This window comes from Adiantum capillus-veneris, chromosome 13, assembly GCF_014529385.1.
Source record: "Adiantum capillus-veneris isolate H3 chromosome 13, ASM1452938v2, whole genome shotgun sequence".
In the NCBI taxonomy this organism is placed as follows: Eukaryota; Viridiplantae; Streptophyta; class Polypodiopsida; order Polypodiales; family Pteridaceae; genus Adiantum; species Adiantum capillus-veneris.
In genome coordinates, this window is record NC_140943.1 from 137,175,059 (window position 1) to 137,188,266 (window position 13,208).

At 45.0% G+C, this 13,208-nt stretch overlaps 1 protein-coding gene across 6 annotated transcripts in view; it reads left to right on the plus strand.

The window, feature by feature from the left end:
- The first annotated feature begins 957 nt into the window (after positions 1-957).
- The window catches only part of LPXA (bacterial transferase hexapeptide repeat-containing protein), a 35,845-nt gene continuing 23,594 nt past the window's right edge, over positions 958-13,208 (plus strand). For 2 of the 6 annotated variants that reach the window (XM_086527428.1, XM_086527429.1), the window contains exons 1-5: positions 993-1,182; positions 2,243-2,401; positions 2,483-2,568; positions 2,645-2,769; positions 2,898-3,006. In XM_086527428.1, coding sequence (XP_086383554.1) covers positions 1,152-1,182; positions 2,243-2,401; positions 2,483-2,568; positions 2,645-2,769; positions 2,898-3,006 — 510 coding nt within the window. In that variant the 5' untranslated portion in view covers positions 993-1,151. Of the gene's footprint in view, positions 1,183-2,242; positions 2,402-2,482; positions 2,569-2,644; positions 2,770-2,897; positions 3,007-13,208 lie in introns of all 6 variants that reach the window. The other 4 variants (XM_086527427.1, XM_086527431.1, XM_086527430.1 and 1 more) reach the window with 4 other exon arrangements.

Below are 13,208 nucleotides of genomic sequence, written 5' to 3' on the forward strand. Positions count from 1 at the left end.
CAAAGGAGAGAGAGATAATACAATGAAAAGAGAATCTCTAGTCTAGATTCCTCTCCTGCTATCTTTTCTCAAAATCATAAATGCATATTGGAAATAATAAAATTATTTCAAATGTTCGCCTAACTCTTGTCTCTTTAACGCTAAGGGACATGTCACACACGGATGGACAATAAATACAAAAACAAGTTTTGGTGAATGTAGCACCAAATAGCTGTAAGCCAATTGAAAAGATGGTAACTAGAACATCTAGACGACGTTAGCTCTTTTCCATTGCGGGAACTTGGCACACAAACATTTTTCATGTCCGTTGAGTTGATAGAATGGGTGAGGGAGCAACCGACTCACTAGACATTTGAACCCACCAATAGGGTTTTCGCCATGTCAATTGCACACACGTCTCGGCGATGAGTGTGACATAGGCCTTAGCCAAAAACAGAACCCATTGCTCAAAAAACTTCGGCGCCAACAAACAAAGTAGCAGTAGGTCCTCAGCACTAAAGGGCACGAGGCATTAAAGGAAGCTCAAGAGGTGGGATCTACGGCTGAGAAGCCCGGGCACAAAAGCAGAGGTGCATAGGGCCGTAGGATGCCCAGAAGTAAACTAGGACGCCGAAAAGTAAACTTGGACATGGGCACACCCTGTCGACGTTTACTTATCATGCATTTGTTGCCCACCATGGTCAACGTATGCGCATAGGGGGGTTGGATAAGTCATGCGCCTAGCTCGGCACCCACCAGGTTTCAAACCCGTGTGCCACACCCCACGCCCCATTTTTTTGAGCCCTCAAATCTCCTTGAGATTCGTGCCCGGGCTTCTCAACCGTCGATCCCACCTCCCGAGCTTCATTTAATGCCCGTGCCCTTTAGTGCTGAGGGCAGTCGGCCTCGAGTTAAAAAACTTACACACAATGATTGGGTATTGCTTTAAGGATAAAGCCAAGTAATTTAAATGTAATTTGGTAGTTTCTTGAAAAAGGAGGAAATTGCAAGCTCTCCTCCACCCTCGTACAGGTTCGTCTGTAGTGAGCTGCTGATCCAGCTTCCTGTAGCAATGTTGCTACAAAGGTCGATGGAGAGCTAGCTGTCGAGAAAGCAATGCTTGGAATTCTGCGCTCGCAGGCGCGCTCCCTCAATTTCTATGGTGCTTCTTCATGTTCTGTGGAGCTGCTGCCTCTTGCGTCAGTGAGTTCATGCTGTTCTCTCTCATCCTCTATACACACACACACACACACACACACACACACACACACACACACCCCTCTTTTGGCCTTGACAGTAGATATGTCGTGCTATGGAAACTTGTCATTCGGTTTCTAGCTTCCTCGCGTTGGAATGGTTGTTCCTTAAAGTTCAACGGAAACTCATAAGAGAGAGCTGCCATTTTTCTTCTAGAATTTATTTACGTATTTGTTTCCTGTTTTCATGTGAAAGTGGCTGAAAAGTGGAGATTTAGCTTGGACCTTGACATGAGCTTTCTGGCTGCTTTTGTTTTGCAAAGCTTTCTCAAAACCTTTTCTGTGTCTGAATTTAGTACTGACAGTATATGAGTTACTTAGTTGGAGGAACTATTGGCATGTGAGCTCACAATTTTTGGAGGTAAAATTATGTGCGGAATTATTCCCATGCTTCATCAGCAGAACACATATGATCTTTCAAGTGAATGTGTTACTTTGGTTTACAAAGCATTCTGAGAATGGTTTTTTCTTTCTGAATGTAGTATTCACCACGTGTGAGCTTAATTAGTATGAGGATGAGGATTTCTGGGCTCAATGTCAGTCAATGATTTTATAACTGTTAGTAATATGGCCAGGGGCTGCGTGTTATTACTCTGTTTTGGGTTTGCAAAAAAATGATAGAATTGTGATAAGAGTTTGTTGTTTTGGTGTGGTTGAAGTGGGCTGAACAATCATAGAGAATTCTTACACGCTTACAAGTTTCAGTAGAGGATATATAGAGTATTATTTTGATCCCTTGCAAGATGTATGCAATCACCTGATTTTATGCTTGTCATCTATGTCTTTAAAAAACTGAGGCCTGTTAGTTCATCAATACCTGGTGCTGCAACAGATACCAGTAGCTGAGGTTTTCTTCATTCTCTTCTTCCTGTTTTATGCATCTGCGAAAGTTCCTTATGAGGGCAGCCATGCATTTTACCACCTTCAGAATGCTTTGTGTTTGTCATGTGATTTCTATAATTTACTAATTGTTATGCTTATCCTCATACTCAAGTATCTTCTGCAAGGTGCTATTGCTGTTCGTAGAGCTGCATGCTCCACTCGTTTCAGAAATTATGGAGTCTTTCTGTTGCACGTGTTCCAGGTAGTTGCATGCTTTGACCGCAAGGTATTGTTTTTTTCAAAAAGCACAGGCAACCCTACTCCAAGAAGCGATCTGCAAGCAAGTATGTCCAAGTTTTGTGCTTCTTCTGGGTGTTTTTTCTGGTACATAAACATGCAGTTAATCTTTGGCACAATGGTACCAGACACAGATATAGAGAGGGAAAACACATCTTCCTCAGCATCTGTACATCCTACGGCAATTGTGCATCAGGGAGCTATCATTCAGGAGGTGAATTTTGTGTCTAAAAGCCTATTTGTTAATGGTTAACAAATTCTGATGTAAACTTCTATTACGTCTCTTGTAGGATGTTGTGATTGGTCCATATTGCACAGTTGGTCCTGCAGTAAAACTGGGCAAGGGTTGTCTCTTATACCCAAATAGCCATGTGCTTGGTGCAAGTGAAATAGGTGAAGGCTGCATTCTCCATACGTAAGTTGATTTTCCTTTCGCGTTTGGAACCTGATCAAACTTGCAGCAGCAGCTTTTTTTTGGGATTGATTAGTTGCATGTATGGCTTATATCCATCCCATCTCTTTGTAATGCTGCCTGTCGAGCAGTGGTGCTATTGTTGGGGCTGATGTACCAGGTTGCACTACTTTGGGAAAAAAGAATGTAATTGGTCATTATGCAGTTGTTGGAATCAAATGTCAAGACTTGAAGTACAAGGTTTATCCTGCTCTTTAGCATCCATTGTGCCTGCATTTCAATATGTTTGAACGTAAGCAATTTTAAAGGGAAAAAGATTTATAGTGTGCTTAGAGTGAGAGTGTGTTTTTGACATTGGTAGAAGGCATATTTCAATGAGAGGGCAAGACTGTCAGGAAGTGATGCTGTTTGAGGCTGATATGCCAGCCCATACTCTGCACATGCATGCGCGCGCGTGCGCGCACGCACGCACACACACACACACACACACTTGAAGAAGCTGAGTTTGCTAGGCAAACATGGGAGCAATCAAAGCCTTCAAGAAACCACAAGAGTCGATAGCTTGTAGGAGTTGTGTAAACAACCAGCCAAGAAATATGTTGGGGCAGATCAGCCAAGGGTTCTGCAGGAATTTGAAAAAAACGCAAGGGAAGCCTGCCCTACAGGGGCGTTTTGGTTTTTGCAGCAAATCCAGCCACGAGGAGTTGCTTTTGAAGTGTAGGCGTAGCCAGTACAGGTCCACACTCCACACAAAACTGCAAGTGTAGGGAGGCAGATCCAGCACTTAATGAATCCAAAATGCTGGACACATATAGCCAGATCTACGATGAGCAATCACCCAAGCTGAGGTTGCTTCTAAAAAAAGACTAGAAGGCAAAGGGAGCCATCTAGCAGTTTAGAGGAGGAGACTCCGTCCTCTGCTGACAGTTCAAACAGTGAGCAAAAGAACAAGAAGACCAAGGAGTTCAAGGATGGGTCAAGCAATCAATTTTGACATGTTTTCAGTCTACCAGAACATTCATCGAGCCTTTGAATTCATACAGCAGTTTGACGTCGCCTTCTCGGGAGGTCGTTTCTCGGAACGCTCCAGGGTGAAAAGGGCGGTATCTTACTTGACATGAACTCAAAAGTGGATAAAATTCAAGAGAGTTTTCGCTTCTGCCTTGATAACGGAAGAATATGAAGGAGATGTCATCACTGCTCGGCAGAGACTTTGGATGACTACCACCAGAGGTTTTGGGATACCTATTTGCCAGTGTCCTCGTTTCGGAGGATCACTTTCAAGGACCAGACTGAGCAGTTTTGTTGTGGTTTGCAAATAGTGTTAGGTGCTGCCGAAGGGTTTATGGATTCTAACTCAGATCTAGTACTTCGCACAAATGCTGATACAAGGCTAAATGCTGATGCATGAATACTTCATGCTGATGCTTCATGCAAAAATGCTAGGCTGGATCTGATGCTAACGCTGAGGATTTGCAAAACGCTAGGGCTGATCTGATGCTATGGGCTGAAAACACTGATCTGGTGTAGAAACACTGAGGTTGAATCTGATGCAAAACGCTAGGGCTGATCTGATGTTGATGTCGAGGATCTGCAAAATGCTAGGGCTGATCTGGTGCTATAGGCTGAAAACACTGATGTGGTGCAAAAACGCTGAGGGTGAATCTGATGCAAAATGCTAGGGGTGATTAGATGTTCTTGGTTGAAAAAGCTGGTGCTGAACTACTGGTGTTGAGGGTATTGAAGATGATGAAGGTGCTAGCGATGGAAAATGCTGATGGGTGCTTGTGCAACGGGCACTTGTACTGTGAGTACTTGTTCTGTTGTCCTTAAACTGAAGCCAAGTGACTCTTTTATAGGTATTTAAGCCATTTGCCTTACCTATTTTTAATATATGCCATGTCAAAGTCACTTCTTAATAAATGACTTAAGTGACTGTTCATATGCCTATATGCTTAAGTGACTCCACTTTGCAAGTGAATGACTTGAGAAGTGACTGTTCATATGCCTATGTGCTTAAGTGACTCTACTGTGCAAGTGAGGGGACTCTACTGTGCAAGTGAGGGTATGCAACTATGAGAGGCTCACAAAATGCCAGGCTAGATCCTAAGCTAACTAAGATTGACGCTAAACTGTAGCAGTAGCTTGGAGCTTTAGTGCGATGCGCACGTGACAAAAAGAGATTCGACGGTATTGTTTGCAGCAAAACTCTGACTCCATTCAAAGATGTATTAGACATGCCAAGCAAGGTTTTGGTATGTATGCTGGCTCATTGACCTATCCTACGGACAAGCTAGTGGCCACCTCAATGGGGCAAGAGTCTTCCAAGGGACAAAAAGAATGAAGGGAAACGGATGATAGTTTTATTAGAGGATTCCAAAGAAGTAAGGAAATCAGCTGATAGTGCATCCGAGGGTTCCAAAGAAGCAAGGGCATCACTTGATGGTTCATCAAAGAATTCTAACGATTGAGAATGAGGTGCCAGTGGACAGGGGAGGCCAGTAGGGCTACCAACATATCACAGAGTACAAGAAAAGAACAGAAAGGTAAGCTAGGTCCATTGGATAATTTGGTCAAGAGCACTTTTTGGCTCTTGATGCAAAGTAGATGGGGGAGGAGAACATCGCAAATTCTCTTCAGTTTTGAGCTGTTCCTTGAAGCTTTTGGATTATTAGCAGTGTCTATGCCAAAAGTTATCCATGAATCAGCAGGATGAATGTGGTGCAGTGCGGAGTGCACAAGAGGGGACCACTCCACTCCTTTGTCATAAATTGCCTAGATTGAATAAAGTCACTATTTTCTCCTTGAGATTTTAGGGATACCCACAAGTTGACAATATCTTGTGGAACGGCTTTATGAACATATGTACATTGATTTGGAAATTTCCTCGATTGAACAGATGACACGTGCTCTTTCATGTGTGTATTGTTAGAGACATGTAGAGAAAGATGAAATGTCTGCAACATTTATCTGATGAATGATTTGAACTTAGTGCATCTAGACATCTGTCAGAGATCAACGAGATCTTGATGTGATACTAAGTGAATGAGAAATGATTCTAGTGCATCAAGATTTCTGTCTGGATGAGATGACTGGATACTGTTGTGAGTGCATCAAGAGTTCTGGAAGGATGAGATGGCTACATAGGGATCTAGGTGCATCAAGAGGTCGGGACAGGATAAGATGACTAAATCATAAGATTTTGTCCTTTGGTTGTTTTGTAGTTGTAATGGAGGGCGATTACAAATTTTTCAAGATTGGGATATGTCCCAAAGTGATGACGTGTCGTGCCCAACTGAAAGAACTGGCCGTGAGGACTAGAAGAATTGAACTGAGAACGTGGCCGTGTTACGTTCCCAGAGATTAGGATGGGCGTCTGTAGTATATCCGACGAGTGTGAACCAGGCCCTTTGGTTATGAAGTCCTATAAATAGGAGTCTCATTTGTGAGACATCTTGTGTGATCACTACACTTGGACTCTAGGCCCTTGGCAGCTTTGTCCGCACACACGTACTGGTGTGGGAAACCGGCTCTTGTGGCAGAGGCTAGCCCGTTTGGCTGCAGGCCAGGATCGGGGGTGAGCCGGTATTGGCTCTATGGCTTGGAGGTGAGCTTGTTGACCTGGCTGCCTGCTATCTAGGTGTGAGTTTGACTTGTGTCATGTCATGTGTGCAGGATGGATCTTACGAGGGACTAACATTGGTATCAGAGCCTACTGAGGACATCGATAAGTTCACAAAAACTATGATAATATTTTGGCGGCTTTTGGAGGTGGCTTGAGGGATGGGGAGACTCCTCATCGTGGTTCCTCCATGTCTACATTCAAGCTCTTGAATGCTTTGGCAGCCACAAGTCAATCAACGGACCCTTTGCGGAAGAAATTGAAGAACGACGGCAAATTGAAACCAGCTCGTGTGGAAGCCTCAAAGAAAAATTGTTGTTTTGATTGCCACCAGACCGGCCACTTCTGCGGCAATAAGGCGTGTTCTAAGTAAAAGAAGAAGACGTCGACCTTCACACTGGCGAATACTTCGGTGAACGCCATCGATAATCCAGGTACTTTGTCTTCTTTTGATTCAGAGATATTTAATATTAATGTACGTAGCTGCCTGGGTTGTCACGTTAATAAGGTTCTGTTTGGCTCGTATGATCTTTTCCTCATTAAAGGAGAGATCAATGGCCACACTGGGACGGTCTTCTTTGACATTAAATCTACTCATAATTTCATTTCTTCTCGTGTAGTACAGGCACTTAAGCTCGATACGTCTCACGCAGACCATCCATATGTGGTCCGCTATGCGGAACGTAGGAGTGATCAATGGACTGAGGTTGTGTAGCGACTCAACCTCCGAATCCAGCGTTACCATGAAGTCTCAGTGTCATTCTCTTCTTTCGAAAAGTGATGTTATTGCATTGGAAATTCCTGAGTCTTTGTCTGATCATGATGCAATTGTTAAGCGTTATTTGGATTCCGTTTTGGCTGAATTTGCGGACTTCTTTCCACCGGCTTTACCAGATGGGCTTCCACTGTCTCATGGGCTTGATCTTGATCATAAGATAGAGCTTTTGCCCGGTAGCCATCCTATCTCTTGGCAACCTTATAGGTTCAGCCCGAAAGAGGAAGACGAGATAGCAAGGCAGCTTCAAGCCTATCTTGCCAATGGTTTTATTGAACCTAGTAAGTCTTCGTGGGGTGCTAAGGTTCTTCTCGGCAAAAAGGAGGAGGGTGGGATGCGCTTTTGCGTAGATTACAAAGGTCTCAATAAGGTCATCGTCAAGAATAAGTACCTGTTATCTCGCATGGACGACCTTATGGATCGACTCTGAGGTGCTCGTTAATTCACCAAGTTCGATCTACGTTTCGGATACCATCAGATACAGATACATCCGCGAGATGTCTCGAAAATCGCGTTTCGTACACGGTATGGACATTACCAGTTTTTGGTTTTACCCTTTAGGTTAACCAACGCTCCTGCCACTTTCCAACAAATGATGAATGATCTCTGTCATTCATATTTATGAAAGTGGGTTGTTGTATTCCTCGACGATATCTTAATTTACAACAAACACTCGAGGAGCATGTGCGACACCTTCATCTCGTCTTGCGTATTTTAAGACTGGAAAAGTTGTATGCAAAGCAAACTAAGTACGAAATTTTCCACACGGAGTTGCTGTATTTGGGTGATGTCATCTCGGTCGATGGCATTCGCAATGACCCGGACAAGATACGTATTGTGCTGGATTGGCCCGTTCTTTACACGATCGGGTAAGTGAAATCCTTTTTTAGTTTTACAGGCTTCTTTCGGAAATTTATTAAGGATTACGCTCATATTGCCGAACCCTTTACTCGTCTGTTAAAGCGCAGTGTTAGTCCGTCAATTCGATGGAACATTGAAGCGACTTGTTACTACTGCACCGATGTTGCAGATTGTAGATCCGAATAAACCCTTTGTGGTGGAAACGGATGCCAATGACTATGCAATCGGCGTTGTCCTATACCTGGATGGCCGGCGTGTAGCATTTGAAAGTTGCAAGCTCACAGATGTGCAGACATGCTATTTCACACAGGAGAAGGAATTGTTGGCAGTAATTCATGCCTTGAAAGTTTGGCGCCATTATCTCTTTGGTGCCCACTTGGTGTCACGTGCACATCTAACCTTATGTGTACGTGGACAAACTGTTCCTACTTCTAGGGTTTAGGAAGCCTAGGAAGTGTTTTGGCACCTTTGTGAGCTTGTGCGCAAGCCGTGCATGTCCAGGCACTTAGAGTACCTGCATACCCTTTGATTGCACAACCCATGATCATTAGCATCAGTAGCCAATACCTAGCATGAGCATTACCACCTAGTACCCACAAGCATGAGCATTAACCTGTAAGGTGCAGCGGAATGAATGATGAACTTTGCTCAAGATGAGTGCTCCGAACTGTGCTCAAGGTTCCTTTTTCTTATGGAAGGGAGAGCCTTCCGTTCTTAGTGAGAGAGTGCAATGGACACCAACAAAGTGAATGGACACTGAGTGAAAGTGCATGAGACTGAGAGATAGAGAGAGAAGAGAATACAACACCAGAGACGATGCAAAACCCTCCTCCGAAGGCCGCACTCTCGATGGTGACGACGGACCGAGTCTATGGCTGAAAACTGAGTATTCCGATAACCCGTGGTACTGCTGTCCAAAAACACCAATGATGCTGAAGTCTGCTGATGCAAAAACGCAACCTGCTGTAGCATGAAAACGCTGCTTTACTGCTGTAATTCAGTGCTTTTCTGCTGCCTTGGAAACGCTGATTTGCTGGTCTTTATCGCTGGCTATATGGGTTGCAATTGCTGACTGAAAACGCTGTGTGCTGAGGCTGGAAACATTGCACAGGTTGGCTTGAAAAACGCTGACAGGCTGAGGCTTATGGCGATGATGCTAGGTGCTGAAAACGCCAGGGAGATGGTCGTGTAGAACGCTGGCCTTGCTAGAGGAAATCGCCACCAAGGGGGGAGTCTTGCTTGAGAGAGAGAGGGGGAACCTGCTGCCCTTGGCTTGTGTTCTCCTTGCTCTTTTGCCAAATAGTGCTAGCCTAGGTTTGCTTATATATTATCTTACCCAAACTGCCCTACTCAGTTCCCAACAAAAGTCACTTAAAATAACAAGTGAAAAATGTCAAAAATAGGGAAAATAGATTTAATGCACTAAAAAATGCTCCTGATGGTTTCTGCTGGATTCTGATGGTAATGCTGATGATCATGCTGTGTGCAACCAGAGGATATGCATCTACCCTAAGTGCCTGGGCATGCACGGTCTGCGAACTGACTCACAAAAGTGCAAGAACACTTCCTAAGCTAGACTGACTGGATTGACTGAACCCTTGTCATGCTGTAGCTTGTCCACAGATACATAGGGTTGGATGTGTCACGTGACATAACCGTATGAACCCAGTTTCATAACTGCACGTGAACCATCTCTTAAGCGCTTACCTTGTAAGTGACTTTTCACTTAATGAATCAAAAGGAAATCGTGGACTTCTCTTGAGAACTTCTCGACCCAGCTTGGGGAAGGTATAAAGGGAAACCTAGCGCTAGCAGATTTACCAGAAGACAGAAGACAAGCTCAATGCACAAGTGCAGAGTGCAACCAGACAGCTTGCCCCAACGTTTTCTCACAAGATCAGCCAGCGTTTTTGGAGCTACTGGCCTAGCGTTTTCAGCTTTCATAGCGATCCCATTTCCAGCCTAAGCCTTGCCGTGTTCTCACCCATTCCTTGGTTGCAGAACCTCGCCGGAGGTGACTATTGCAGCAGAATTCCACGATCAGTTTTCAGTCACCAGCGTTTCTAGTTTCAACCGCATAGACCTCTAGGGTTTTCGCATTAGCCACCAAATCAGCCATTGATTGGGTCTATTCGAACTAGACTCAGACCCGTACCAGCAGATCAGCCCTAGTGTTGCTAGAGTAGCCAAGTTGCGGCGATAGATTCCCATTTCAGTTTTTAGCCTAGTCGTCGTCGTTATCATCATCACCGCCATTGTCGTCGTTTCCTTCGTCGTCGACATAGTTCATCATCTAGCATCAAGATCATTGTACCATACCTTTTTGCAATCTAAAGCAAATACCTCTCTAGCCATAGAGAGAGGGGTCCTTGGAGGGGGGTTTGGAAACCCATCTGGTGTCGTATCTTCTCTCTCTCTCTCTCTCTCGCTCTCTCTCTCTCTCTCTCTCTCCATTGTATTAGATCCACCAAGATTGTATCTCTCTCTCTCTCTCTCTCTCTCTCTCTCTCTCTCTCTCTCTTTCTCTCTTTTTCTCCAGCAGCCAGGGCGAGTAGACAGCAGGGCGAGCAATCAGCCAGGGCGAGGGCGAGCAGACAGCTGGGCGAGGGCGAGGGTGAGCAGCCAGCCAGGGCGAGCAATCAGCCAGGGCGAGGGCGAGGGCGAGGGCGAGCAGCCAGCTAGGGCGAGGGCGAGCAAGCCAGGGCGAACAGATTTTTGGCGAGGGCGAGGGCAGCCAGCCAGGGCAAGGGCGAGCAAGCCAGGGCGAACAGACTTTTTGGCGAGGGCGAGGGCAGCCAGGGCTGTTACGGCAGCTAGCAAGCCCACTGTGTCTCTGCAGCAACTTACATTGCTCTGTCACATCAACACTAGTGGCAGCTGGTGAGGGCCTTGACTCAGTGCTCGATCTGTTCTTCTCTCTCGTATGGACCAACCAGTCGAGGATGGTGATGCAAGTGGCTTCACCACCCCACAAAAAATGAAAGCGACATTCAAGCGGAGGAACAGAGATAGTATACTCTCGCCAAGCTCTCTACGGGCAGGGAAAACCGTCAGAGTCAAAGATGATTTAATGATGGAGAGGGTTCAAGTGATGATTAAATCTGAGCTTAGCTTTATGAGAGATGACTTCAGGAAGGAGATGTACGCAAACGCAGAGAGTTATAAGAATTCTATGTATGCAGATATGAGGAAAGAGTTGGATAAAGCGATGCTTGGTAAGCATGATGAGATGTATCTATCTGTGAAAGGGGAGATGCAGGCTCTAATGCGGGCAGAAGTGAATGTAATGGAATGTATTATGCAGAAAAAGTTGAATGAGGCAATTGCAAGCTTTGAATCTTGGAAAACCAATGTGGAAAAGGCATGAAGGAAAAGGATGCAGTGATTGAAGAGCTTAAAGGGGAACTTGCAACTTGCAAAATTATGCCCAAAATGGAGGGGGGAAATCAGCGCTCGATGTTAAAGGAGCTCAAAGAAATTAAGGAGCAGGTGAGAAAATTTTGTGCGAAGGGGAAGAACAAAACTCGAAAGAGGCTTCCTCATGGGCGGAGCGTCTTTTTAAAACACAGGAGAAGTTTGACGAAGCAGAAAAATGGATTGAAGGTGCAAAGAAAGGGAAGGCCCGGATGCTAGAAGCCGCACAGACTTCTACCATCATCAATATGACCATTGACGAGGAACAGAAGAGGAGGAATAGAGCCCTCCATGTGCGTATTACTGGTATCAAAGACACTGAAAATGTAGAAGAAGAAGTGAAGGAACTCTTGCAGCACATGGGCATCCCGGAACCTATGCACACAGGTGCTTGGAGAGTAGGAAAGAAGGGAGTGGATGAGAAGGGAAACGTCAAAGAGAGAGCACTTATTTTGCATTTCCCGACTTTGGAAACAAGGAAGGAATTCTTGAAGAAGAGACAAGCACTTAAGAAAACTGGGATATTTATGGGGGATGACCTTACTTTAGCATTTATAGCACATATGCAAGAGTTGATGCCAGAGATCAAGTCAGCAAGGGAGAAGGGAAAAATTGCCTTTTATAGAGGAGGGAAAGTAGTGGTTTTGGAAAGACGCACAACATGACGGTGCAAGACATATGGGACCACACTCCGGATGGCGGCATGGAATTGTAATGGATCATATAAGCTGGATGTGGGTGCCTTTGAGGATAGCTTTAGAGATAGAGACATTGTCTTTTACTCCGAGACACATCAGAAATTTGGATAGTTGATGCCAAGTGTGACTGGTTATTCATGGGAGACAGCTTGTCGGCCAGACACTAGATCCCAGCATGGGAGTCGAGGTTCAGGAGGGGTAGTAGTCTTATTCAGGGAGGAGTTGCAGCCGCTATTACAGATTGTCTGGAGAGATGACCAGGCGAGATACATGTGGGTGAGACTGAGAGCTGAGATGGGTAGATTCTTATACATTGCTATATGTTACTTTCCCCCTAGCACATCAGTCTATACCTCACCTAGAGGGCAATCCCCTTTCTCTATACTTGATGATGACAAATGGGAGTTCTCTAGAGATGGAGATATTATTCTCTTGGGAGACTTTAATGCTAGGACGGCCAACTCCCAAACGGTATTTTATGATACCTCGGAGGAGATGCTTAGAGAGTTGGATATATCGGAGATGGGGCTTGACAGACACTCACAGGATAGAGAGCACACAAAGTATGGGAGATATCTCATGGAGATGACGACTACGCATGGTTTGGTCATACTTGATGGTCTAGAGATTTTTCCTACGTCTGGGGGATTCACATGCTTTCCACACATACATGGGGCCAGTACAGTGGACTATGTCATGACTTCACCGAGCTTCATCTCCAGTATTCAGGATCTCAGTGTGGGACCTAGACCTGTTGGAGTAGCAGTGGACCATGCTCTCCTGACTTTTTTAGTCTCTTTCCAGTATAGTGCCTCTCAGACCCCACGGAGGATTGCACACACGGTATACTTTTACACCAGAGACGGACTCAGTTTATGGAGATTTACAGGCGGATGAGGGCAGCCGAGCCTGTATATACCGTAGAGGAGATCACCACTCTATTGACGGAGATCTTGCATGGGGCAGCAGCAGAGGCATACCCACACACTCAACCAGATCAGAGAAGACGTTCTGGGAACATGCCTTAGAATAGTTGGTATGATGAGGAGTGTAGAGATATGAGAGTTCAGAT